General features: G+C 39.7%; 1 protein-coding gene across 1 annotated transcript; it reads left to right on the forward strand.

Moving 5' to 3' along the window:
- On the forward strand, nt 1-25,905 carry LOC130912113 (solute carrier family 26 member 6). Its single transcript, XM_057829955.1, has 19 exons — nt 1-136; nt 3,535-3,692; nt 3,857-3,967; nt 4,224-4,399; nt 4,470-4,634; nt 6,560-6,712; nt 6,813-6,895; nt 6,963-7,110; nt 7,182-7,295; nt 12,991-13,068; nt 17,960-18,055; nt 18,707-18,813; nt 18,909-18,978; nt 19,348-19,440; nt 19,762-19,875; nt 20,066-20,182; nt 20,468-20,522; nt 20,583-20,707; nt 25,219-25,905. The coding sequence occupies exons 1-19, from the start codon at nt 12-14 to the stop codon at nt 25,240-25,242; spliced, it is 2,112 nt and encodes a 703-aa protein (XP_057685938.1). The 5' UTR covers nt 1-11; the 3' UTR covers nt 25,243-25,905.
- The last annotated feature ends 1,805 nt before the right edge of the window (nt 25,906-27,710 follow it).

Genomic DNA, 27,710 nt, shown 5'->3' on the forward strand with positions numbered 1-27,710 from the left:
TTATTGTAGTCATGGCGGAGAGGAGTGAAGCTGTCCACAGATTCCACAGGGAGATCATGGATGAAGGTGTTGTGGAGAAATTGGCAGGGTTACCAACAAAGATATCCATGTGCGACAAGGTCAAAAATTCACTAAGGTAAACATCATTGATCCTTGACTGATTTTAAGCAGAAAATATTTTTTGTGATTTGTTCCACACTGTGTTTTAATATTGAAGTCAAACAGTCCGCTTGGACCCCCCCCCCCCGGCCTGTCCTTTGAATGCCGTCACACTCTGATAGCCACAAAAAAAATTACTTTTGACTGATGTTGTTAACCACAGTACACTTGGTTGCTTGCTTCTACAGAATTGTCTGGAAAACCATAAGGCTTCCTTTTTAAATCCTGCTATCTAAGATTAATAAAACTGTGATTGGGATTATAATGTACAATATAAAATGTAGTTTTAAAATTTGCATGTATGAGTGTCTCATTTATAGTTCGCATTTTTGAATTTGTTAATAATGATGGATGAAAACCTGTTTAATGCGATATGCGACTGATGATTAATTTCCATATCATTATCCACTTGTTCAAATATTCTTGAATTTTAAAGGACTTAAAAGGATTTTCAGGTTTCAAATTGACCTGGCATTCTTTAAATTTGGGAATAACTGACATTGTGTTTTATTTAAAACTTGTCAGAAGATAGGCAATCATGTTGATCATACTTCTTGAGTTTTAGCTGGGGGGAAAATGTGTTTTCATAGAGGACTAAGGGAATAAAATATTAAAGTATTTACATTTTAGGGACTGATAGCAGAAAATTGCTATTGAAATCCATACAGCTATCCATTTTACTTTTCCTCATTAGTTATCCTTTATTGGCGCATTGGGTACCTAGAGTTGTTCTGGGACTGAAGGATCAGCAGTTTAATTTCCGTCTACTGTTGAAGTGCCCTTGGGCAAGGCACACTGAACCCTAATTTGTCCCCAATGGCTTGGCAGCGCCTTGCATGGCAGCAGCAGCATTGGTGTGTGAATGCGTGAGTGAAAAGGTAAATGCGTGGTAATGTAAAGCGCTTTGGGCATGGTAACCATGTAGTTAAATGTGCTATATAAGCACTCTCCATTTACCAAAGTTTGTTTTGTTACTGAATAATTTAGCCAAAATAGGGTAGACTACTAAGAGGAGTAAAAATAGGATGATGATCAATTGCTCACAAAAATTGGCTTCATATGCGACTCCCCAAACATTTTACCATCATTAGTTGTCATGTATGAGCACATGTGGAAATTTGTAATTAACAAGTAACATAAATATTAAGTGGAAATGTTTGCATTTATAGAGGCGTGATTGATTCCTGAGCACTATGAAGATGGCCTTGAGCAAAACATTCTACTGTGATGTCACGAAATCGGAAGAGTCCGTTTTTCATTCATTATGATAGAGAGTAGCTGCACAGTGGCTGACTGGTTAACACGTTGCCTCACAGATCTGAGATCGTGGGTTACTTCCTTTGTGAAGTTTGCTTGAACTCGTAGCTATAAGGGTTTCCTCTTGGTGTTTTCCTCCCACATCCCAAAAGCGTGCATGGTGGGTTGGTTGAACACTCCATGTTGTCCGTAGGTGTGTATGTGAACGTGAATGGTAATTTTTTCCCTTTTGCCCTGGAATAGGCTTCACACACACTCGACCCTCATGTGAATATGGGGTGTGAAAGATTCATGTTAGAACCTGACCAAAGTCTGTTGTTATGATAAGATGATTGTTACAAACTATTGTTACAAACTGACTGAATATTAATACTGTCACAGAAATACTAAATACCATACTTGTTAATAAGTGGGGAGGTGGTGATAGTTAACATTTATAATTGGCATTTAAGGGAACTGCATACCGACACCACTTTTAAAGAGCCTGTCACACGATTTAAAAAAAAAAAAAAAATCTTAAATAGCATTATTATGTGAATTAAAATAATATTTTAAGACGATTCGACTATATACAACAATTTGGCAAAGCACAGATGACGAGAAATGAGTATTTTAATCTGCCGTTTAGCCCCGCCTGTCATTATAGCGCTCGAGCGCCTCCATCTGGGTGATGACGTCGGCAGAGTACCGATTTCAACTGATTTAGAATCAAGCCCAATGGGGCAGATTCAGAACGAGGAAAACGCAACAGAGAGCAGCAAAATGTCATCATTGTTTTTATCCCGCCAATATTTTTGCAGGATTTTTTCCCCCAATTGCATGGTCATGACAAAAAACAGTCTTGTGCTAAATGGAATACGACTTATCAAAAATGCATTTATTCAGTATGGCAGGGCTAAATTAACTGCATAATGGTCAAAACTGCCGAACGGTATTTTTTACCAACGGAGTTAGTCTGGCTTTTGTTTTTTCCCTGCCCCGGGTTCGGAGATGGAGGAAAGAGCGTAAACAAAACAGAAGGCCTGAGAGAGGCCACATGCTAACCTGAACGAGCGGCTTATCCAAGTCTTTTCCTCACATTTCGAAAACGAGAAAACACACAAAATTACCCCAACTCATGTCACACACGGCGGCGGGGTTGATTGTCTTCACCGATTGGCCAGCCCCCGGCTCGTCGTTCTGCTGTGGCCCAGGCTGGCAAACAGTGCTCTTCGCTGGGGACGCAGAGGGGAATAAATCCTGAAAATGGCATATTCTCGGTGTACAAACCGAACAACGTCGGAGCATGTGGGTGCCCGAACCCATGCCGAGTATAGCGCTATGTAGGCAGGCAAGTGAAGAGGGCCGGGGGGGGTCGAAGTCTCGACACGATCGAGAACCGGAGACGAGAGCAGGGGGGTCCCTGGGCCCAAGGCGAGGATATTGCTCAATAGGCAGGCACGCCTTTATCGGCCGGCGACCATGGTGTGGGACAAACCGCCGGTCGTTGGCCGAGTGACCTTCTCGGTGGACAGGGAGCATTGTTACCTACAAAATGCAAGCCACCTCCTTATTAAAACGCTTGCCATGATCCCAGTATTTGACATAACATAAAACACGTAGTTTACTCACTTAGTCATCCGTCCAATGGTCTCTTGGTGATCGAACTTGTTTTACCCATAATTCGCGGTGAACAGGATCTTTTGGAAATCCAAGAAGCCTCACACCACTCTCCCTGGTGTAGCAACAAAAGCCTGCAGCACAATGGGCGGGCGTGACGCAAAAAATAAACAAATTAATCCACAAAATCGGATAAAACCGCAGTCCTTCTGCATACGATAGTAGTGGCTGTATTGTGAAAATGATTCGTCCACTGACGTCACATTCGCCGTCTTTCTCAATTAGAGACCGTAGCAGGAAGTCTCATTTTCATAGCGCGGGATTGAAAAAAAAAAAATATATATATATATATATATATACTGTATATATATATATATATATTGAGCGCTTCCACACATATCCAAGCGGTCCATTTAATTCAGGAGCAGAAAATATGGCGTGTAATATGAAATCAACATGCTTTTTTTGTGTCAAATGGACTTTATAAGTCTAAATTAAACAATTGTCTGTTTGCGCTAGGTCGAATCTCAATTCCAGGCGCTTATGTCCCAGAGTGATGAGCTCCCTGCTGAGTGCTCTGCCCATTTTGTCGTGGTTGCCTCGTTACTCCATCAAAGAAAATGCTCTGGGTGACCTCATCTCTGGACTCAGTGTGGGCATCATGCAGTTGCCGCAAGGTGCAATTGGCATATACAGTATAACTATATTGCATATATTTTCATGCTTTTTGTACATGTACAACTTGAACTTGTTGTTTTAATATTTTTGGTTATTTGTTGATGTTGCGATTCCATTATTTACAGTTACATTGATATGCTCATCATTTTTTGGTGCCCTCAAGGTATGGCTTATGCCTTGCTAGCTGCAGTTCCTCCAGTTTTTGGCCTTTACACTTCCTTCTACCCCGTCCTCATCTATTTCATCTTCGGCACATCCAAGCACATCTCAATAGGTTTGTAATCGTCACTCACAACATATTTTCAAGAACACATAGGTGAACAAAGGCACATTTTTGTAAGTCAATAATTTTCACTGCCATACCAAACCACATCCTGAGGTGATTACGGTATCGCCTTCACATGTCCACCAACAACTTGTTTTAGATTTTCCCATAATTGTTGTCAAACTGTTTTTCCACTGCAAAGGCATCATGATTTTTGGAATGTACTGTATTTGGATTATGAGCTGAACCGTCCTCCCTCCTCCAGGAACATTTGCAGTAATTAGTGTGATGCTCGGTGGGGTGACAGAGCGATTAGCTCCAGACTCTGCGTTTATGATGTGGGACAATTTGACAAATTCGACTGTATTAAATGTCGCTGACCGAGATGCAGAACGGATAAGAGTGGCTACTGCTGTTACTTTGTTAACTGGATTATTTCAGGTATGTTACTATTTTCTATGTCCATTTGTAACAAAGAAAGCCTTTCCGTTTACATATCCATCTGTTGTAGATCCTACTAGGCCTGGTCCATTTTGGATTTGTGGTGACCTACCTGTCGGAGCCACTTGTCAGAGGGTACACAACAGGCGCTGCAATCCACGTTATCGTGTCCCAGCTGAAATACACATTTGGACTTAGCCCCTTGAGATACAGCGGACCACTCTCATTGATATATGTATGTCACGTCACAGCCACTATTATGATTTTCCTAATGCTAGTATGTGTTCCAACAAGAATTAACAAGAAAACAGATCCACAGAACCACATTCTAAGCTTTATTACATTTAAAGAGGCACTAAAGTCGTTTTCCAATATTTTAACAGTATCATGCATAAGGGTCGAAATAACAGTGTCCCCTGTTTGAAGTGTGTTATACAGTGGGGCAAATAAGTATTTAGTCAACCACCAATTGTGCAAGTTCTCCTACTTAAAAAGATTAGAGAGGCCTGTAATTGTCAACATGGGTAAACCTCAACCATGAGAGAATGTGGAAAAAAACAGAAAATCACATTGTTTGATTTTTAATGAATTTATTTCCAAGTTTGAGTGGAAAATAAGTATTTGGGCACCTACAAACAAGCAAGATTTCGGGCTGTCAAAGAGGTCTAACTTCTTCTAACGAGGTCTAACGAGACTCCACTCATTACCTGTATTAACGACACCTGTTTTAACTCATTATCGGTATAAAAGACACCTGTCCACAATCTCAGTCAGTCACACTCCAAACTCCACTATGGCCAAGACCAAAGAGCTGTCGAAGTACACCAGAGACAAAATTGCAGACCTACACCAGGCTGGGAGGACTGAATCTGCAGGAGGTAAAATGCTTGGTGTAAAGAAATCAACTGTGGGAGCAATTATTAGAAAATGGAAGACATACAAGACCACTGATAATCTCCCTCGATCTGGGGCTCCATGCAAGATCTCACCCCGTGGCATCAAAATGAGAACAAGAGCAAAAATCCCAGAACCACACGGGGCGACCTAGTGAATGGCCTACAGAGAACTGGGACCACAGTAACAAAGGCTACTATCAGTAACACAATGCACCGCCAGGGACTCAAATCCTGCACTGCCAGACGTGTCCCCCTGCTGAAGAAAGTACACGTCCAGGCCCATCTGCGGTTGGCTAGAGAGCATTTGGATGATCCAGAAGAGGACTGGGAGAATGTGTTATGGTCAGGTGAAACCAAAATAGAACTTTTTGGTAGAAACACAGGTTTTCGTGTTTGTAGGAGAAAGAATACTGAATTGCATCTGAAGAACACCATACCCACTGTGAAGCATGGGGGTGGAAAAATTATGCTTTGGGGCTGTTTTTTTGCAAAGGGACCAGGACAACTGATCTGTGTAAAGGAAAGAATGAATGGGGCCATGTATTGAGAGATTTTGAGTGAAAATCTCCTTCCATCAGCAAGGGCATTGAGGATGAGACGTGGCTGGGTCTTTCAGCATGACAATGATCCCAAACACACAACCAGGGCAACAAAGGAGTGGCTTCGTAAGAAGCATTTCAATGTCCTGGAGTGGCCGAGCCAGTCTCCAGATCTCAACCCCATAGAAAATCTGTGGAGGGAGTTGAAAGTGCGTGTTGCCCAACGACAGCCCCAAAACATCACTGCTCTACAGAAGATCTGCATGGAGGAATGGGCCAAAATACCAGCAACAGTGTGTGAAAAGCTTGTGAAGAGTTACAGAAAACATTTGGCCTCCGTTATTGCCAACAAAGAGTACATAACAAAGTATTGAGATGTACTTTTGGTATTGACCAAATAGTTATTTTCCACCATGATTTGCAAATAAATTCTTGAAAAATCAAACAATGTGATTTTCAGGTTTTTTTTTCCCACATTCTGTCTTTCATGGTTGAGGTTTACCCATGTTGACAATTACTGGCCTCTCTAATATTTTCAAGTGGGAGAACTTGCACAGTTAGTGGTTGACTCAATACTTATTTGCCCCACTGTACGTACACTCATAAACCTGACTGTAATTGTTCACGAGTATGTCAAAGTTACAAAATGTTTGTTCCAGGCTTTTCTGTTGCAACACCATATAAAGTATACTGTACTTTATCTATCTTTTATGATTTTATTGCAGACGGTCTTGGAGATATGTTATCTAATTCCACAGACCAACGTCGGGACTCTGGTGGTCAGCATTGTTGCCATTGTTGGCCTCATCCTAGCCAAGGAGCTCAATTCATACTTAAGTAAAAAAATACCTGTCCCAATACCTGTGGAGTTGCTTGCTGTGAGTATAAAACGTCTCAAATTGCCTCACTGACAAAAATGTGGGCTCAATCAATGCATTGCAAATTATGCAAGTAACAGTCAACACACCTTTACTTCAGATTACCATAGCTACTCTCGTGTCTTGGCAAATCAACCTTCAGGGGAAATATGGAGTGGATGTGGTTGGAGAAATTCCATCAGGGTGAGAAATAACATTTTCAAGAGTGTGAGTGCATATTTTTCTTAACTCCTTCTCTCTTATATAATAGGCTCCAGCCGCCTGTTTTCCCGGATACCTCACTTTTTGTACAGGTGATTGGGGATGCATTCGCACTGTCTGTGGTTGGCTACGGTATCGCCATCTCACTGGGAAGGATCTTTGCACTGAAATATGGGTACAAGGTGGACAGTAACCAGGTAGAATACAAGCATGAAAACCATTATGTTGAAATGGACATCTTCAAAAGTGCCCCCCTTTTATGATAAAGGAACTATTAGCCTTGGGGCTCAGTAACTTCATCGGGGCAATGTTCCAGTGTATCACCGTCAGCTGCTCTATGTCCCGCTCTATGGTTCAGGAGAGTACGGGAGGGAAAACTCAGGTGGGCAGATTTTTTTTTTATCTGAATGTTGCCTTTTTTCATTATTAATAAGAATAATAATGTAAGAATCAGTTTCACAGCATCAAACATGGTTTTACGTTATTGCTGCTGAAGGATCACCCAGTTGTTAAATCCAAGCGTTGACTTATTGTGTGGTACTAGTTTAAGATATTAAGTATATTAATTCTTGTGATTTAGATGGCCAATTTATGCAGAAATGTAGGAATAAAGTCAGGGGTGCACATAAGTGGTCCGCATGCGCGCATGCGTACTGGACGTATACAAACGCGCTGGCCCTCAACGGTTTCCATACGCTTTTGCGTACCGATGGCTGACCACTGTATTTGCAGCGGACACGAGATAATCACTTCTCAAAATGTCGGAGGCAGGCCCGACTGAGTAATTATTTCCGTGTTCCCACACCCCCGTCAAAGGACAGACAGACGACAGAGACGTCACCGGAGCTACCGAAAAAAGGACTTTTGCTGAAAAGTGGCTGCAGGAGGTACCATGGCTAGAAGGAAATGATGCTCGCACGGATATGTGGTACAAAATTTGCTGTGAGAATCCCAATGTCACTGATAAGAGCAGCGCATTTTATGTAGGGTCAAAGAATTTCAGCCATCCAAACTTTGAAAAGCACGGAAAAACAGAGCATGTGGCAATTAAGCAAACTATCGATGTCAGGCAGCACCCCACTCGCCCTATGGACAAGTGGCGGAATAAAGTTAATGAAGAGCAGCGCCATGCACTGACAAACGTGTTTTTGCTCGCATTTCACAAAGCTAAGCATGCACGTTCAATGACCTCTTATGAGGAGGAGGACATCCCACTTTTACAAATGCTTGGAGTTAATGTGGGAGCCGCATAATGTCCTTTATTTTGAATTAGTACTGCTTTTATGTTTATTTCTTTACATTTCACTTCACAGTAATGGCAATTTTGTTGTGCCAGTTGATGTTAATCAGGCATTAATTGTTAATATAATTAATTAAAGGTATTTGCCTCGAACTAAAGCTTGTCATAATTTTATCGAATCAGGCGGGTCGGCTCTCAAGCTCAATGAGGACCAAGTCATATCTCCAGGTCCTCCTCTGAGAACCTGGGCAAAAAATATATGTGCCAGAGGTTGCGCTAGACTTTTTCGTTGTCTGTCATTTTGACTGACAGGGTCATAAAAATCCGGTCATAATCTATTTTTACCCATTACTTAAATTTTTTAAATGATAATGACATATTCAATAGTATTTAGTTTTCATTCATTTTTAATTAATATTGTAATGCTTGCTTGGCGGTGAAAAATTAGACACGGAAGTCGTGGTAAGAAGTGGCTCTTTTCACTCTGCTTACCGCCAGCAACACCAACAAAACAACAACTCTGCCACCAAAGAAAAAGAGGCAAATATATACACAGGCGGCAATCTAGTCCACCAATTGGATGACGCGCTGGCATACCGGGTGCACCAATAAGAACCTCGCGTTGATGTGTCAATCACGGTGCTGCCGCCAGACCCCGGTGACGCTACAATATTCTGTCCGAACAAGCTTAACAGAATCCACACCGTGCCATCAAGCATATAAATATGTAACTTTTTCTCCGCAGTGACAAAAACAGCTGTGGCCCCAGTAGGTAGGCTACATATGGAACAATGAAATTAACAGTTCACCGGCTGTGGCCTGAATGCAGTCTTCCTCCTGGTGCGCATGGACTTGAATTGCGTGCCCGCTTGTGCATAATCAAATGTCTCAAGTGGGATTCCTTCAGAGGCTATTGTCATGAGGTTTTGGACTTCTGCCCCGGACAGACGACTTAGTTCGGACACTCAGTTGCCTTGACATTTTTCCGAGTAAGGCCAACGACGTCATGCATTAAGAGAGACAAGAGCTAATTAATATGCTCACTCGCCACCCTGTGGTCTGGGGTGTGAATTGCAACCTGTCAAAATGACAGATGGACTTCAGTTTTTTCTGTCACCGTTTTAAAAAACCGGTCAACGATGGAAAATATTCGGTTAACGCGACCCCTGTGTGCACCCCTGAATATAGTCCTTCCACTGCAGTGATTCCCAGCTGATGTGCCTGGAACCGAAATGGGGTCGTTCTCGGTCAACTTGCAAACATTTTTAATTTGATTGTAATTGGTCTTTTACTACCAGTTCAGGGTGGGGCCCATAGTTAGCTGGGATAGGCTCCGGCACCTCTGAGACCCTCGTGAGGGTAAGTGATATGGAAGATCAAAAAAAAAAAATTTCCCATTCATATCCAAATTTCAAAATTATGTCTACTAATTTGTGGCAGGCTACAATCATGTATATAATTTAGCAGAAAATCGAAAGAGCTGTAGTTAAATTCTTCTGTAATTAATTGTCTTCTATATAATTGCAGTCTGTGTAGAAATTGTCAATTAGGATGAAATGCAACTTCCTCTTAACTTTTTAGATGGCAGATAAATTGATTTTGAAGGTAACAAATATTAAAGCCATGGTAGAGATCTGCACTTCAGTAAGTTTTCAAGCACCACCGCAGAATCACTAGTACTGAAAGGATTGTATGCATACAGTGTATCACAAAAGTGAGTACACCCCTCACATTTCTGCAGATATTTAAAGAGCATACGACACCAGAAAAAAAGTCTTAAATGGCATTATTATGTGAATTAGAATCATATTTTGAGACGATTCGACCATATACAACAATTTAGCAAAGCGCAGATGACGAGAAATTAGTCTTTTAATCTGCCGGTTAGCCACGCCTACAATTATAGGGCTTTAGCGTCCCCAACAGGTGGATGACGTCAGCGGTAGACTAGGCTCATCGGTTTTACTATTCAGCCCATTGAGGGGGAATTGTTCAGAACGAGGAAAACGAGACGAAGAGAGCTGCAAAATGTCATTGTTTCAGTCTCTCTACTCCCAATATTTTTACAGGATATTCTTTTTATCCAAGTATTTTTCCCCAATAGCTATATAAATGGCTTGAGAAGGACCAGTCAGCCCGTCGAGGGGGAACTATTTACAATGAGGAAAACGCGACGAAGAGAGCGGCAAAATGTCATTGTTTCTGTCTCTTTACTTCAATATTTTTACAGGATATTCTTTTTACCCAAGTACTTTCCCCAATTGCTAAATAAATGGCATGGTCATGACAAATAACTTGTGCTAAATGGAATATAAAATAATAAAAATCCATTTATTCAAGATGACATGGCAAAATTACTCCATAATGGCCAAAACAGTCGACTTTACCTTTACTGTCACACCTGCCGAACGATATTTTATGACACCTAAATCGGACATATGTCACTCATTTCCCTTCCCCGGCTTCGGAGAATGTAAACAGACCAGAAGGAGTGACAGCTAGCCGACATGCTAACCCGAACCGAGGGATGTTTCAAAGTCTTCGAAGTGGAAAATCACACATAACTAGCCTGGATTATTTGACATGACGACCCGGTTGTCGAGTTTCTTTGCGGATCGGCAAACCGCCCGGCGGAGAGCAATTTACAGTTCGTTCCCTGGAGGAGGGTGGCTGGAATTGTTGTGTAGCTAACGTGCTAACAGCTAACTGCTAATGAGCGTGAGGATAGCTTTTTACATGCCTATCAATGATCAAACGTAAGTAGTCCTTTATTTAAAGGAATTTTATAGTGTTTACTTTGTAATCACTGTATTCGTATTTGACATAATACAAAACAAGATGTTTACTCACTTCCTTGTAAGTCCAATGGTCCCACAGTAAATATCCACGGTGAATGGGAACCTTTTGAAACTCCAAAAAGGCGCATACGCCTCTCCCGCATACAGAATGATTTTTCTGCAGCCGTTTGGCTGGCGTGATGCAAAAAATAAAAGTATTAATCCGCAAAATCAGCTGAATCCTTCGTCCTCATACACAACAGTACACTGTAGCGTGAAGAGGACGTCTTCTACCGTACACGTCACAGCGCCCTCCTCCTCAATGCGAGACCGAAGCCGGAAGTCACTCATTTTCCTGGCGCGGGATTCAAAAAACTAAATAAATATAGCGATCGCTTCCACACACATCCAAGCGGTCCATATCATTCAGGAGCATAAAATACCGCGTGTATTATGAAATAAACATGCTTTTTCGTGTCACAAGCACTTTAAGTATATCTTTTCATGGGACAGCACTGACAAAATGACACTTTGACACAATGAAAAGTAGTCTCTGTGCAGCTTATATAATTGAGATAATTTATTTTCCCCTCAAAATGACTGAAAATATAGCCATTAATATCTAAACCCCTGGCAACAAAATTGAATACACCCCTTTGAAAAAAACGTACATCCCTAAATGTCCAAATGGAGTACTGCGTGTCATTTTCCCTCGAAAATGTCATGTGACTCATTACAGGAGTGCTGTCAGCATTGCTGCAGAGATTGAAGAGGTTGGGGGTCAGCCTGTTAGTGCTCAGACCATACGCGGCACTCGACATCAAATTGTTGTGCATGGCTTTCACCCCAGGAGGAAGCCTCTTCTGAAGGCGGTACAGAAGAAAGTCCGCAAACAGTTTGCTGAAGACATGTCAACAAAGCACATGGATTACTGGAACCATGTCCTATGGTCTGATGAGACGGGCGGGCTTTCTTGTGTACCGTCTTCAGAAGAGGCTTCCTCCTGGGGTGACAGCCATGCACACCAATTTGATGTAGAGTGCGTTGTGTGGTCTGAGCACTAACAGTCTGACCCCTCGCCTCTTCAATCTCTGCAGCAATGCTGACAGCACTCCTGTAACGAGTCACATGACATTTTGGAGGGAAAATGACAAGCAGTACTCAATTTGGACATTTAGGGATGTACGTTTGTATGTTACGCTATATTTTGAGGGGAAAATAAATTAACTGTATTATATAGACTGCACACAGACTACTTTTCATTGTGTCAAAGTGTTATTTTGTCAGTGTTGTCCCATAAAAAGATATACTAACATATCTGCAGAAATGCGAGGGGTCTACTCACTTTTGTGATACACTGTAAAGGGGCGTTTACATGGTGACACCAAGACGAAACGATTGTGTTACGGAATGGCCTCGCCTTCACATGGTGACGGTGAAAACGGAAGGCAAAGACTTGATTCCGGCCTCCAAAGCGAAACAATTTGATTGTGAGGATTGCTCCGCAACCATATGAATGGAACGCTCTCGCTCCGATGATGTCAGCATTCGCACATGTCACTTTTGGAATGAGCAGTCGCTGCGAGTAAACATTCAAAACAGCAAACACAATGAAGCGTCTGCTTTAATTTACTGTTTGTATAATATTTTTAATTCAAATACATTTTATGTTCGCGTTTTGTGCCTTTTGAAGCAAAAGGGCAAAACGCGTGGAGGCCATTGCTTCGAACTGCTGAGTATGTTGTCTTCCGGGCTGAGGAGGTTGTTGTCAAGGAAATGCATCATTGCCTGTCGCCTTGTAAAACTGCACTGCCCCCGAGGGCCTGGCATGGATACTACATCGTTTTCACGCTGAATTGCAACATCGTTCGAATGGAGACGGAACCATGTAAATGGAAACATGAAATTTGTTGTATTCTTGGAGCGTCACCATGCAAACAACATCCCCTTAATCCTGTGTATATCATACAGTTTATTTTTTGGGTTCATTAAAGAGGAAGAAAGGCATGCCCTGACTGACGCATCCTCTGGTAATCATGTCATGTCTGTCTTACATGCAGGTTGCCGGGGCGCTATCAGCAATTGTTATTCTTTTCATCACCCTTTGGATTGGAGCTCTGTTTCAAGACCTTCCGAAGGTGCGTGTATCTGTGCATGTAGTATGTCATGTGCTCATGTAACACAGACGTGACCAAGGCAAAAATTTCCACTAGTGTATTTCGATGGATCATCTTTAGAATAATAGATGCGGAATAATTAGTAGTAGCATTTTTAGTCGGGGAAAAATGGTGGGGCATCAACCACTTAAAAATGCTATACAGTACATACAGCCGCAATACAAATTAAGTTAGGACGTTGTGTTAAATATAACTAAAAACAGAATAACATAATTTGCAAATCAAGTCCAACCCATATTTAATTGAATACACTGCAAAGACAAGATATTTAATGTTCAAACTGATCAACTTCATTGTTTTTAGCAAAAAAAATCACTGACTTTTAATTTTATGGCTGCAACATGTTCCAAAAAGACTGAAAAGTGTATAAATTCTCATCTAGCACCTGTTTGAAACATTCCATGGGCGAACAGCCAAATTGGGAACAAGTGGCTGCCATAACTGGGTATTAAATGAGCTTTTCCTAAATTGCTGTCATTCACTGGTACATTTGGGGTGAGGTTTACCTCTTTGTGAACAAGTGCCTACATCTACAGTATGTATTAGAGCTTGGACTCCTACTGAAAATAACATTGGAACGAATTAGCTCCTTGCACATTTGCACACAAAAAAAATCTACTCCCACAAACATACGTCACACCAAGCAACATTATAAAAACACAAAACATTAAAAAAAATTCGCATGAGGAGAACATGAGAGCATTTCAACATAGGTGATTGATCAAAAACCTCCAGGTGGAGAGGCACTCCACACAACATGACTCATACATTGTTCCGTCACATTGTTTTTTGCAGTACAAATCATATTCAAACTTGAATCACATGCAGCATGTGTGGTGTATCATGAATCACCATGCTCCAACATGTGACTCACTATTTGTGTTGGAGAGGCAAAAGCAATAAATCATGTAAGGTTTTTGTTGTTTTTTAGAATTCATATGAAGTTTCGAAGTTGTGTTAAAGATAAATGAAATCAGAACAAGATGATTTGCAAATCATGGTCACGTACATCTAATTGAATACACTACAGAAACAAGATGTTTAATATTCAAACTAATCAACTTTATTGTTTTTAGCAAGTAATCATTAACTTGGAATTTGATGGCTGCAACACATTGCAACAAAGCTGGGACAGGTGGCAAGAAAGACTGTGAAGGTTGAGGAATGTTCATCAAACACCTGTTTGTAACATCTCACAGGTTAATTGGAAACATGTAAATGCCATGACTGGGATTTTAAGGAGCTTCCCTGAATTGCACAGTCATTTACAAGCAAAGATGGAGTGAGGTTCACCTCTTTGTAAAAAAGAGTGCGTAAAAATAGTCAAACGGTTTAAGGACAATGTTCCTCAGAGTACAACTGCAGTGAATTTAGGGATTTCATCATTTACGGCAGTGGTCTCCAATCTTTTTTACACCACGGACCGGTGTGAAGTGGGCCTTTTTTATGGACCGACAATGTTTGGCAGAAAATTACAGTAAATATAAAATACCAGAATGAGATTAAAAACAAGCATTAAGTGCAGGGAAAGTGTAAGTCACCATACGCTAACTCAACCTTTTTTTTTTAACAGTGGCCTCTCCTAAAACCTAACAGCAAATATCCTTGGTAGCAGGCATAATGAGTTCTTCTCTGATCGTGAAAGATTTCTTGGCTTTAGCAATACGGTTTGCCACGAGGTATGAAGCTCTCAGTACTACCGTTTTTGTTGCCTCGTTTGCTAGCTTTTAGCCACATATTATGCTGAATGGACTTGGTTGTAAGCACCTCTTCTGGCTCAGCAGTTGGCCTTTTCCCTGTAAAAATGCTGTCAAAAAACGTTTGTTTTTCAGTCATCTTTGCTAACATGTGGGCTTATTATTTCCAAGAACAAATCTGATGCGCCTACATCATTATCCAGGCGCACATAAATAGCTAATCCAACTAAAACGACTGGAAGGACCCTGTCCACCATTGCTGAGGTGTGCTGCACACATCCAACAGCAGCTAACGTACTGTTTACATTGACTGACGCTGGGCTGCTATAGTTGTGCAAACACCCCAGTAATGGCGGTCAACCACTAGAGGGCGATGTTCACAAATCTCTTCTCGGATTAGTCAATACAGTAGACAGGCATATTCATGTGTCAAGAGGCACAGGCCGGATTGCGGTCTTTAACAAATCATTATTTCTCTGCGGCCTGGTAGCAAATGTGCCACGGACCGGTACCGGTCCCAGGCCCAGTGGTTGGGGTTCCCTGATCTACAGTCCATTTCATTAAAAGGTTGAGAGAATCTGAAAAAAAATCATTGCATGTAAGCGGCAAGTCCAAAAAAAACATACTGCATCACAAAAAGGAATGCTACTGTAAAGGAAATCACAAAATCGGCTCAGTGATACATCCAAAACCATTGTCGGTGAACACAATGTTCCATGCCATCGGCCATTGCTGGATGAAATGCTATAATGCAGAGAAGCCATTTTTAACACGACTCAGAAGCACAGGTGTTTTTTTTATTTAGGCTGAGTGTAATTTAAAATTGAGTGTGAGAAGGTTCAATTCAATTTAAATTCACTTTATTTGTCCTCGAGGGGCAATTAAAAAGGCATAACCAGCAGCATTGCAGGACAAACACACCAACAACAATATAAAAACTGGTGGAAAACTGTTCTATTGTTTAATCACAATTTGACGTTCTTTTATGGAAAACTGGGATGCCTGTCACCCAGACGAAAGAGGACAAACACAATCCAAGTTAACAGCGTTCATTCAAAAAGTTGCATCAGTGCGTATGGTATAGCAAGCTTGCACTGAAGGTAAGGCCCCATTAATGCAGAAAGGAATACTCAGGTTTTGGAGCAAATGTGCTGAAATCTAAGCAATGTCTTTTTCATCTTCACCCATGCTTATTTCAGCAACACGATACCAAACCACATTCTGTACTTGTTGCAAAGACACCTTTTCCACTAACAGGTTGAGAGTGCTTGTTTGGTGTTTGTGCTTTTTTGGCTCTTATCATGTGCTTCCCAAACATCAGTTGGCTTTCCATCGACAACAAGCCAAGTAGGAGCCACGTAATGCGTCACTGTATGTGCCAGCATGTCATTACATAAGCAATAAGTAGCGGCATAATACAGCGAGCCAAGCCGAAAGGCAGTCTTCTCCTCGCTCATATGAGCTCCCTGCCTATGCGCCATCGATGAACCTGCTCCCTGACGTAGTTGTTGCTTCGCTCTGGTCGATCGAAATAAAGACCCAGCGCTAACCGGAACGCTAGCCTGGAACGAGCACCAACTCGGTGGAAACTGGGCCAACAGCATAGCTTCATAGAAAAATAGTGTGGGTACTCGACTGGTTTGTGTACTGTCCAGACCTTTCTCCCATTGAAAAGTTATGGTGTATTATGAAGCGTAAAATCCGACAACGCACACCCCGGACTGTTGAGCTGAATCTGTATATCAAGCAAAAATGGAGAAAAAAATTCCACCAACAATGCTTCAACAATTTCTGTACTAATTCACCAAATGTCTATTGAATGTTGTTAAAGGGAACGGAAAGACTTGTAGTTCTTAAAAGGTAGACGTTATTATGAGTTAAAATAATTTGATATTAAAACCCCTGTTGAACTTTTCGTTTTTATACAATTTGTAAAATAAGTTTAAATAGTAGGTCGCCATTGTTGTTGACGTCGCAGGGCGGTGACGTCACTGGGTTACGCTGCCGGGCTTTCAGAGTATGACTCTAGCGACATAAACATGTCATCTGTTCAGCCCTTTCAATTTGAACCCAAAAGGAACATTAATGAGCATGACAGCACTGTCGATATTTCACAAAACAAGCAGCAAAAGCAAAATAAACAGGAAAGATGGGATGAGACGAGATGAGGGGAGGACAAAAACTGTGTTCTTCAAAAATGTGCTACACCAACAAAAACTCCTACAAAAGCTGAATTTGTCACCCAAAATCCTACTGGGCGCTTTCAGCTTGTTTTGTTTAAATGCATACAGACAGGACATACTAAAGATGCCTCAAGAAAATAATAGTAGTAATACCAAATAAGAGTTGTTTAAATACGCTATGTGACTAATGCGGTCAACAGATCAACAATCTGCTTTAAAGCTACCACAACAAAAGAATGCTTAAAAGTATGAGAGGGAAACACATGCAAAAAGTATTTTGAGGCAATAAAAAGGTAATAAAAGACCCAATAAAAACACAAATAGTAAGTACTCGCAGCTATGAACCGATGTGCGCATGTGTTGGACGTCTCGCCGCGCACGAAGGAATGGCAGAACACCGATAGTGTTTGTCTTGTGACAGTGACGAACTAGGTCATCACACCAAGCGTCCATTGCGCACATAAAACATGACGCCCTCTGTAGGTCAAAACATGTACTAAATATTATAGATTTTTAAATCAATGGCAATATTTTATGGCACATAAAACATGACGCCCTCTGTAGGTCAAAACATGTACTAAATATTATAGATTTTTAAATCAATGGCAATATTTTATGTGTTTCTACTAACATATTTTCGTCAAAGAGAACAATTGTGGCTAATTAGGCCCTACGAGTCTTTAAGTCCGAGGCTCCTTTTAAAAGGTTAATTAAAAACAGTGGTAAATATGACCCTCTGCCAGCTCTTTAAGAACCTGCTGCTGACATAAAATTCCAATTAAATGATTATTTGCCAAATAATGTTTTTCAGTTTGAGCATTAAATGTCTTATTTGTAGTCTACTCAATTAAATACATATTCATCATGATTTGCAAATCATTGTATAGTTATATGTTTAATACAGTCCCCACTTCATTCGAATTGGGGTTAACATTTCAAACATTCATAATGTTTTGGGGTTATTTTACGCAGGCAGTTTTGGCGGCCATCATCTATGTTAACCTGCATGGCATGATGAAGCAATTCATGGACATCCCCGCATTATGGAGGAGCAACAAAATAGACATGGTGAGTCGAGGTACAGTCAAAGCTGATCAATCAAAACAGTTCAAGACGTTGAAACAAATTTTCTCAATGTACTATGGCAAAAGTAAGGTACTATTATGTCAAACATTGGTATGCTGAGCTGCATTGATAGCACAGACTCACAGAATGATCAGTGTTAGCTTCTAATAAGTGTATCTGAATGTTCGGCTAAGTTGCAGAAGTTGAAATGTGTTGTGATGTAATTTTATTTAGCCATCTATGATGAATATTAAACTTTTTATTATTGGTTTTATTATTTGTTGTTGTTGTTGTTATTCAGACTTGAACTGAGTTCAGTGGGATAAATGTTGACAGTAACTGTTGGAGAAATATAACATTTCGCTCCACAGGTGCAGTTAAAAATCTGAACTCAATAGAGGATTTAAAATTTTCATCCCTTTTAACTTTCTTTGCCGATGTACAAACTTTGCTTTTTATTGTAAAATATAGAAACAAGAAAGTACTCAATTTTAATTAGTATGCATGTTCAACTTCAGGTATTTTGACTGTAGAGTGTCTAAAATGTGCTTGCTTTGGTGAATTGTGGTAAATTAGTTGTGAAGGGAAGTCTTTATAAACTTCACTACTGGTTTGTGGCCATAAACAAATTTGGTTTTATTGATTTCCTTCTAGATAATCTGGATCACCACTTTCCTCCTCACCTTATTGTTGAATCCTGACCTCGGACTGGCTGCCTCCATTGGCTTCTCAATGCTTACTGTCATCTTTAGGACACAACTGTAGGAAAAATACAGTATAACATTGTAATGATCCAGCCTTTCTACAAGCCACAAACTGAAGATTCAAATTTAATTTTCTTATATTGTATCCACAGACCCAAGTACTCCAAATTAGGGCAGATTCCAAACACAGAAATATATAGGCCTTTGGAGGACTACACTGAGGTAATAATGAACATTTAGAGTCAATTTTGTGTGTAGTAAAATATCAACAGCACAGCTCTTTATTTTACAGTATTTTTATCAACAATTTTTTCAGAACTCTCCAGTCAACAATTGCACACTTTTGGTTTCGAAATGACTGTGGTTTTCTTGTCTATACTGTAGTTATGCTGTAGTCTGCTGAATGCACCCAGTGGCATCTGTATGCAAATAACAATGGGGATAATGATTTACCAATGTATTATTAGAGTAAAATGAAGGTAAAAACAGATTTGAACACAATGTGTGACGGATCCATTTACTTTATATTCAGTAAATCTGATAGATTTATTCATTTTTCAGGGGAGAGGCTAATCATTTGACTGATTTTAGGTGAGAGAAGTGCCGGGTATTCTGATCTTTCGATCTTCAGCCACACTTTACTTCGCCAATGCTGAGATGTATCAGGATGCACTGGGAAAAAAGGTGAACACACATGCACACACACGTAATTAGGGTGTCATTATATCACTTTAAAACTTGATAGACATGTATGAACACACAAAAATTCCAAGCATATGTACTGTATGTATACAGTAGAAAATACTACACATGTTGCTATAAAAATACATTTTAAATATATATTTTTTTAAATATTCTACACCTGTAAATAACCCTTCCACACGCTATAATCACATTTAAACGTCTAGCATCATACATCATTACCACCTGTACATTATAACCACTTAGATATGCTTAAATGTTTTGCAACATTTCAGAAGTTTTGTGTTTTTGTGGTTATTTCAGTTTGGCTGTGACATCACCAAAATTCTGTCAGCAAAAAAGAAACTTGAAGCCAAAAAAAAGAAGCATGAGAAGCAAAAGGCCAAAAATGGTGAAAAAAACATTGTTACAGACATGGTAAGACAAATGAAAGCCGAATTTTGCTTTCAAAATGTATTCATTCATCTCGCTCACATATTAAACCAAATTGGCACTATTATCTCAAATATCAATATTTACCCAGAACTCTATACTGAATATTTGTTCTCATGGCAGGGAATAGAGGAGTTAAACATTTCCTTGCTTTTTCTTCCATTTGCATACTCAGGATATAGCCACCATTGAGATGGATTCTGAGCCTAATCCCTCATTGCCCAGGGCCATCATCCTCGACCTCAGCCCTGTCAACTTCTTGGACACAGTGGGAGTCAAGACTTTGCGTGGTGTAAGAAAACAGAAGCATGCATACTGGGAATGAACAAATACAAACAGAGTTCAAACACATACTTTAAAAACATTTTACTGAGCCCGTTTCGATATTGTTGCTAAGCTAACAGCGATTCCTTCTAAGGCCTGCAAACATTCTGTCAGTACGAAAGCTAAAATGTCCAGCGGTTCAGTATCAATCTTATGATTCACAAGATATTCAATTACTGGTCATTCAACTGGCAGACTAATGAAGCAACACCACTTTTTGACATTTTCTCTTTACTGGTTTTATCCTTTTCAGATTGTCAAAGATTATGGCGAAATCGGTGTGGAGGTGATGCTCGCATCTTGCCAAAGTAAGATCTATTTCCTCTCTTATTTCCTATCATGCCTTACCTGTGTTTCTCTTTCTCTAGCTGGCGTCATAGAAAATCTGCACACAAGCAATTTCTTCAATGATAGAGTGACACTGTCTCGCCTCTTCGCCACCATCCATGACGCTGTGCTTTTCATTCAGTCGGAGCAAGTGCAAATCAATGAGGTGATGTAATGAACAATGGTCATGTTTACATACAGCCATTAACTCTTTTATAATAGGATTGTTGGCACTAACCCAGTTATGCATGCCCACGTGAACATATTTAAAATGAAAAAGAGAGAAAGAAAGAAAGAAAAACCTCATTTGCTCATATATTTAAAACTTGATTCTTTCCCCTGGGTCATCTCTCTTCTATACCAAATATTTGGCCGTGTAAACCCACTATCGGGAAAGCCTCCTTAAAAGGAGCTCATGCTCTATTTGCAAGGATTCTTGGGTAGTACGGGTAGTTGTTGCTGCATTCATCATACGTCATACACAAACCACTTTTGGAACGAGAAAGAATTATGGACCTCAGTTCGCTTAGGGTTGTTTATATCCATTAGACGCCTACTTTAAAGCCCCCCATCATGTTTTTTTCCCATACTAATTAAATGATTGAATCTTGTCAAAGATTATTAAAAAAATAATTATCAACACTCACACAGATCAATTACTATTGAAATTGTGTAGTAACAATATTTTTCATAACGGTTTGCCCCTGCATCGCTGAAACTGATGACATAGTGACATAGTGAAGGGCAAGGAGTCCGGCAGATGCCATTGGAGTCAATGTAAAATAGCAGTTGAGACTCGTTGACTTGATCGTACACCGGTCGCATTACAAAATTGAAAGTAGGAGGAAGTAAGTCCCGCATAACATGATTCCGGGGGAGGTTTTACCACAAAAGTTCAAAGCATAACACGCCGCAAGTGAGAGGGCAAGCGAACGGCAGGGAGAGAGAGCGTTAGACACAGAAGCAAGCGGACTCCCACTATCATCGGATTTTGGGCACCTGAATGGTAAATAGCTTCCATTCACCTCTCGCGACTCAACAGAAAACGACTGAAAAACTAATAATTGATCATCTGAAAATATTAGAACCTGGCGACGCAGGGATCAACAACGCTAACTAAAGCCTTGTTGTTTCATTCCAATGTCAATGTTAACAACTCTTCATTGGCAACACGTCATTTGTCACTTGGTCAAAGCAGTCTTCAGTATAATGTTTTGATCAAAACAACAATATACTTATGTCCACAATCCATTTAGCTCACTGCTTGGTCAGACGGAAAATATCGAGGCTTATATCTGCAAAACAGGCAAGTGCCTAGGGCCCCCAGCCAGCAGGGGCCCCCAGTGAGCCAACAGATTCAGCACACGCATCTTTACTGCACTGTCACAGCGGCAAGTGAAGGGAATGTTTCAATACCATGGAATCATTTTGGCAGATTATGTAACAATTCTGTTATCAATTCCAGTCAGCACTAACCGTAACACGTAAATTATGCATGTTTAAGAAAATCCAATCAGCTATTAATTCCACATGATAGTTTAAAGAGTGATTTATCAAGTATTCTCTGGAAAGTCCTTGAGGAGTTGTTTTACGTTGATTTTCACAGGCCAGATCGTTTGACTACTTAAAGAAATGGTGATTTTTTTTCCAAAAAAGTCTATTAATGGGTCTATCGTATTCCTTGTCGAATACTCTATGAGAAAAATATAACATATATGCATCTAAAATAATCCTAAACGATTTTATTAGCAATTTTAATACTCCTTTTAACAAGGTTCCTTGGGTATGCATACGTTCCCATAGCAACCAGTCCTGTTATTGTCCTACGTCACAAGCGCTGCGTATTCTGGGAGCGAGAATAGGCGTAAGGTGCGCATTTCGAGCAGAGGACAGCCACCTGTTAGAGGATTAATCTGTGTGTCCATGAACGAATTTAAGTATTTCCTCTTCATGCCATTAAGTTGTTATGATAAGTTAGAGCCGTTATCAGCGTGACCGTTTCATGGTTTCCTGTTACGTCGGCTGGTTGCTCCCACTCGTTCTCGCTGCGTCGAGGAGAGCGTTCTTTATATTATATTCGCGTTGCACATTTGTGTTAAGAGGAAATGTGTTAATTTCGCATCTTAAAAAGATGTTGTACATCCATATGAGTGTAAAGTGCTTAGTTTTCGCCACTTTTATGGCCAAGATGACCGCACGTGCATGCAGCGCGCACTCGCACCCCCCCACCTTTGTGTTCATTATACTGTGCGAATATGTATGTGCGTCACGTGACTCAGAGTGAAAATGGGCGGCGATCTGGCCTTTTTTAAATTAGCAAAATGAAGAGAAGTTATCCTTCTGGAAGCGAAAAAAAAAAGAAAAAAAGAAGAGGAGAAAAGGAAGCGGTGAGTGTACTGTTACTGTAGTTTTATGTCCTACTGTAGTAAAAGCACTGCACACTAGAATTAGTAGTATTTTTATGTCCTAAACCAATTAACTGCCTTGACTTGTTGTAACTAGATTGTTAGCTTTTGCTACTCTCCCCCAGGGCAGCTGTGGTTACAATAGAAGCTTACATCCACTGAGTTTGGAGTGAATGAATAATGCAATGGGGGGGCATTTTGAGTGTCCTAAAAAGCACTCTATGTGAGCGAGGCGTTATTAGACTTTTATTAAATATGCTTTTGCTCCAAGTCCAGCTGTCCCCCTTACTTGCACACGCTCGAAGGGCCCCATGTTGCTTGTTGGCTGGGGCCCCCGGGGACCCTTGCTACACCTCGGCAGTGTTTGTGTTTGAGCAATTAATAGCAACGCATATAAACCATTCTCCCATATACAACATATATTAACCATTTGTACAAATAAAAACGATTTAATTTTTGGGAAAAACAACTAAAACGCTGGCCGCCAAAGCAATGGAACAAAATGGATGAGGGATGCATCTGTTCAGGTCATTGACCAATGTTCCCTCTAATTTTTCATGTGTCTGAGCAGACACACATGATCTGTGAGCAACACCAGATGTGTACCCTATGGCCACACACCTGTATCACATGATGCCACAACTGCCCCGATTTGCATATCTTTAGTTTTTTTCATTCAAATTTGGAGGAATAAATCTATTGTTCGACATTAAGTTTATTTGCAATAACGTTGATCATGTAGTTTCTGCCATCTTTACATCTCAAATGATATCGAATTTGATATTAAACCCTTTTATTAGTGCACAAAATGATCGACAAAATCTATACACCAAAGCAGTATGTTCAAAGGGAAAAAAAGCATGACTCAACCCACAAGAACAAAACAACAGTGTGAAACAAAAACAGACTGCAAATAAGTTTGCCTTTTGAGGTTGTTTTTCACGTTGGAAAATGAAAAACTCATTTCAAACTGTTCCTTTTTTGTTTCGTCTCTACATTCTCATTCTGTTGTCGCGTACTTATATCACACATGATTTTCATGGTGTAAAATGTGGCACATATGCTTTGTTTTTCGCCAGCAAATTCCAAGCTGCTTGTAGGTCAGATGTACTTCCTCGTACGAAGTATGAGTCAACCTTCCACTAAGCAAACCAGTTTCTTCTCTTCTCTCATCAGAGGACTAGCAGTTGAAAGAAATATGCAATACGGCCTGTAAATTGGGGGCAACCAAGTCCAGAACATCCTCGAAAATGGCACTTTGCTTATATTTAATTAGCATACAAAAATAAGGCCATGTATGTCTTAACAAACTCCTTAGACTTACTCACCGAACCACCTGGGGTTCGATCGAACCCAGGTTAAGAACTATTGATTTAGACTAGGGCTGTCAAACGGTTAAAATTTTTAATCGAGTTAATTACAGCTTAAAAATTAATTAATCGTAATTAATCGCAATTAATCGCAATTCAAACCATCTATAAAATATGCCATATTTTTATGTAAATTATATATATATTCGGTAAAATAAATTGTTGGAATGGAAAGATAAGACACAATATGGATATATACATTCAACATACGGTACATAAGGACTGTAGTGGGCATTTCACTCTACTGTCATTTAAATCTTTCTATGCTGTCCTCACTCCGAAGCGTCTACTTTTTCCAAAGCTAGACAGCTAGTGAACGACGCCTTAATAATTAGACTTCTTCCTTTTTCATCTGATTTATTAATAAAATGGCCTCAAACCATTGTCCTCTTTAGACCGTTGTAAAACTACAAAAAAAGTACACAAGCATTGCATTAGCAACAACGTTAGCTTAGCACGCTATACAGGTTCACTAAACATAAACAAAAAGCGTCTCATACAAAAAATATAACATTTCGCTTACTAACATAATATGTACATTCTTTACAACAACCATACTTACGGGCAAATCTTGTCCAAGGATCATATAAGCACAACATTACAACGTAGCCCGAGACGTCGTGCAGCCATATTGAACTGGCAAGAAGACAATAAACCATGTCGCAAAGCGACCACAAGAGTTCGCTGTTAGACAGCACAAAAAGCCTTGCTGTAAAACTTACCAAAAGGCAGAATACTGTCTGAGTGGGACATGTGCGTTAATTGCGTCAAATATTTTAACGTAATTTAAAAAATTAATTACCGCGCGTTAACGCGATAATTTTGACAGCCCTAATTTAGACATATACTGATTGTAACTTTAGATAGTGTGCATCCAACACAGAACTCTTTTTGTTTTACAGGAGATCACTGCAACACGTTTCTGAGTGCTCTGCAGGATTGGGTATAATTTCATGAAGATGAAAGACTGCAAGGAGATTATACTCACTGGGCGCGGGTCTAGAGACAGACATTTACAGAATGACATCCCAGAGGAAAACAACAGAATGCAAACAAAGGTCATAATTTAGGTTTGTGTACAGAATGTACGAACAGGCCACATTGGAATGGATTGTAAGCGGTTTTAATGGAAACAAGGGATATTAATGTTAGAATTTGACTCCTGATACAGCTTTGGAAGATTTTATAGCCCATCTGTTGTATGAATTAAACATTCCAGAATTCCAGGTAGATACGAAACAGCAGCTTTTCACCCCACACCATTGTGAAGTACTCTTCAAAATGATTACTTTTGAAATATCAAATACACATCTACAAGTGTGGCGAGTGGGCAGCCAAAATAGCAAGGTTATTTTGGGACAGGAAATCAGATTTACAGTACAGGCCAAAGATTTGAACACATTTCATTTAGTGAAATGCAAATGAGGGTTTCAACCCCAATGATAAAGCAAGAAATTCCACTTGTCGAAAATAATAAGGCATACCTGGGACGTGAAAACCATTTCAGGTCGCTATCTCATTGTGAGAATGCTGAGAGTGGTTCCAAATAGTAATTAGAGTAAAGGGTGGCTACTTTGAAGAAACTTGAATATAAAACATATTTCCGGTAAGTTCACCTTTTTTTTTTTTTTTTTTTTTTTTTTTTGCCAATTGGATAATTCCACATGTGCTCATTCATAGTTTTGATACCTTCAGTTAGAATCTACAATGTAAATATTCATGAAAAAAAAAAAAAAAACGCACAGGTGAAAAGGTGTGTCCAAACTTTTGGCCTGTATTGTACATCGAAAAAAAGAAAAGTACCTTGCATAGCAGAACTGAGTCGCAGAGATTCCGAGATAATACACAAAAAGATGTTTCACGTAATTTTTTTTCAAAATATTTCTTCAATAAATTATTTCAAATTGACATACGGTTAGGTCGTTATTCCATGAGGAACTATTGTTTCTCAGTATGTCCTTAGAACGTGTACCAAATTTTATGGTTGTCCATTCTAACATGCTGTTGTTTAAGGATTGTTGTAAAAAATATTTCAGGTGCGTTTTGAATAATTCACAGACCACCGAAATTCATGTAGCAATTTCTCTGAGACGAAATGTTCTAGCAAAATGGTTGAAAAGTCATTGGAAAGCTGAGGCTATACTTTTTTCTTTTTCTTTTTTTTTTCTTTTTTTTTTTTTTTTTTTTGTATCATGCCAAAGCTCGATTATGAAAAATGGATCAATGTCACTCATTTTGCTGTGTCGGCTCACAAATGAGTAAAGAAGATCATATGTGACTACAGAAAATAATCAGGAAACAAAGACTTTATGAATGCCCTAGCAGTGGTATAATTGGAAAATTGAAACGTTACAAAAAAAAGCCGATGTTGTAGTTTCAATCGTGACAGTTTCCTGATTGATAAAACAAAGTGTTCCTTTTTAATTGTCTGTTGTTAGTAGGGGTGTAACGGTACACAAAAATCTCAGTTCGGTACGTACCTCGGTTTTGAGGTCACGGTTCGGTTCATTTTCGGTACAGTAAGAAAACAAAATGCAAAATATAAATGTGTTAGTTGTTTATTACACACCTTTGTGCTTTCAACAATAGGAACATTAGCCTATACAAAGCTAGAATTCTGCTCAAAAAGTAGCGGGTATTTAAAGATAATCCAACAACAATTTGCCTTTCAGACCCCACGTATTGGTCAGCGTTCTTTCTGAAAGAAAGAAGAAAAAAGGAAGTCCTGTGCTAAAGAGAAAAGCAATCCCAATGACAAAAGATTTTAACATGTATTTAACAAATGAAATGCCTCAATGGATCTTTTTTTTTTTCTTATGAACGGTTTTCAAAAGCTTTATTGGTGGATTTTCTCAAGTTAAAGCGCCACACAGAAATTAATACATTTAATGGTGTAAGGAGGATCTGTGTGTAATTCTTATTATTTAATTACAGGTGTTTTAGCTCATTTCAATTTATTTTATTTAAATGGGCTATTATTTATTTTATTATGTGTTTATATTTTACAAATGTGATGTAGTATTTTATATTGCATATTTTATGTTGTATAACTTTAGTTCCTATGTGAATATTAGTTCGTACTTGTTTTGTTGTGGTAGGAGGGTTTTGTATTGAACACAGGGCTGTGTTGGTTATTATTATAGCAGAGAAGACAGCAGTAAATCAACAAAGACAAGTCAACTGTGCCCTGATCTACCACTCAATAGATTTGATGGACTCAAAAAGTAGGTTACGATTGCATATTAGTTTGAAAATCGACCGGATCCACAGTATTTTTACACGAGTGACTTCCGGTCTGCCCGATCCTAGCTACCGGTAGTAATAATATAATAAAAAGCAGGAGGGTCACGTCTCGCGTCAAATAATAAACTGCCGTTCTTTTCTTGTGCGTCGT

The sequence above is a fragment of the Corythoichthys intestinalis genome, chromosome 2, assembly GCF_030265065.1.
Source record: "Corythoichthys intestinalis isolate RoL2023-P3 chromosome 2, ASM3026506v1, whole genome shotgun sequence".
NCBI classification, from domain to species: domain Eukaryota; kingdom Metazoa; phylum Chordata; class Actinopteri; order Syngnathiformes; family Syngnathidae; genus Corythoichthys; species Corythoichthys intestinalis.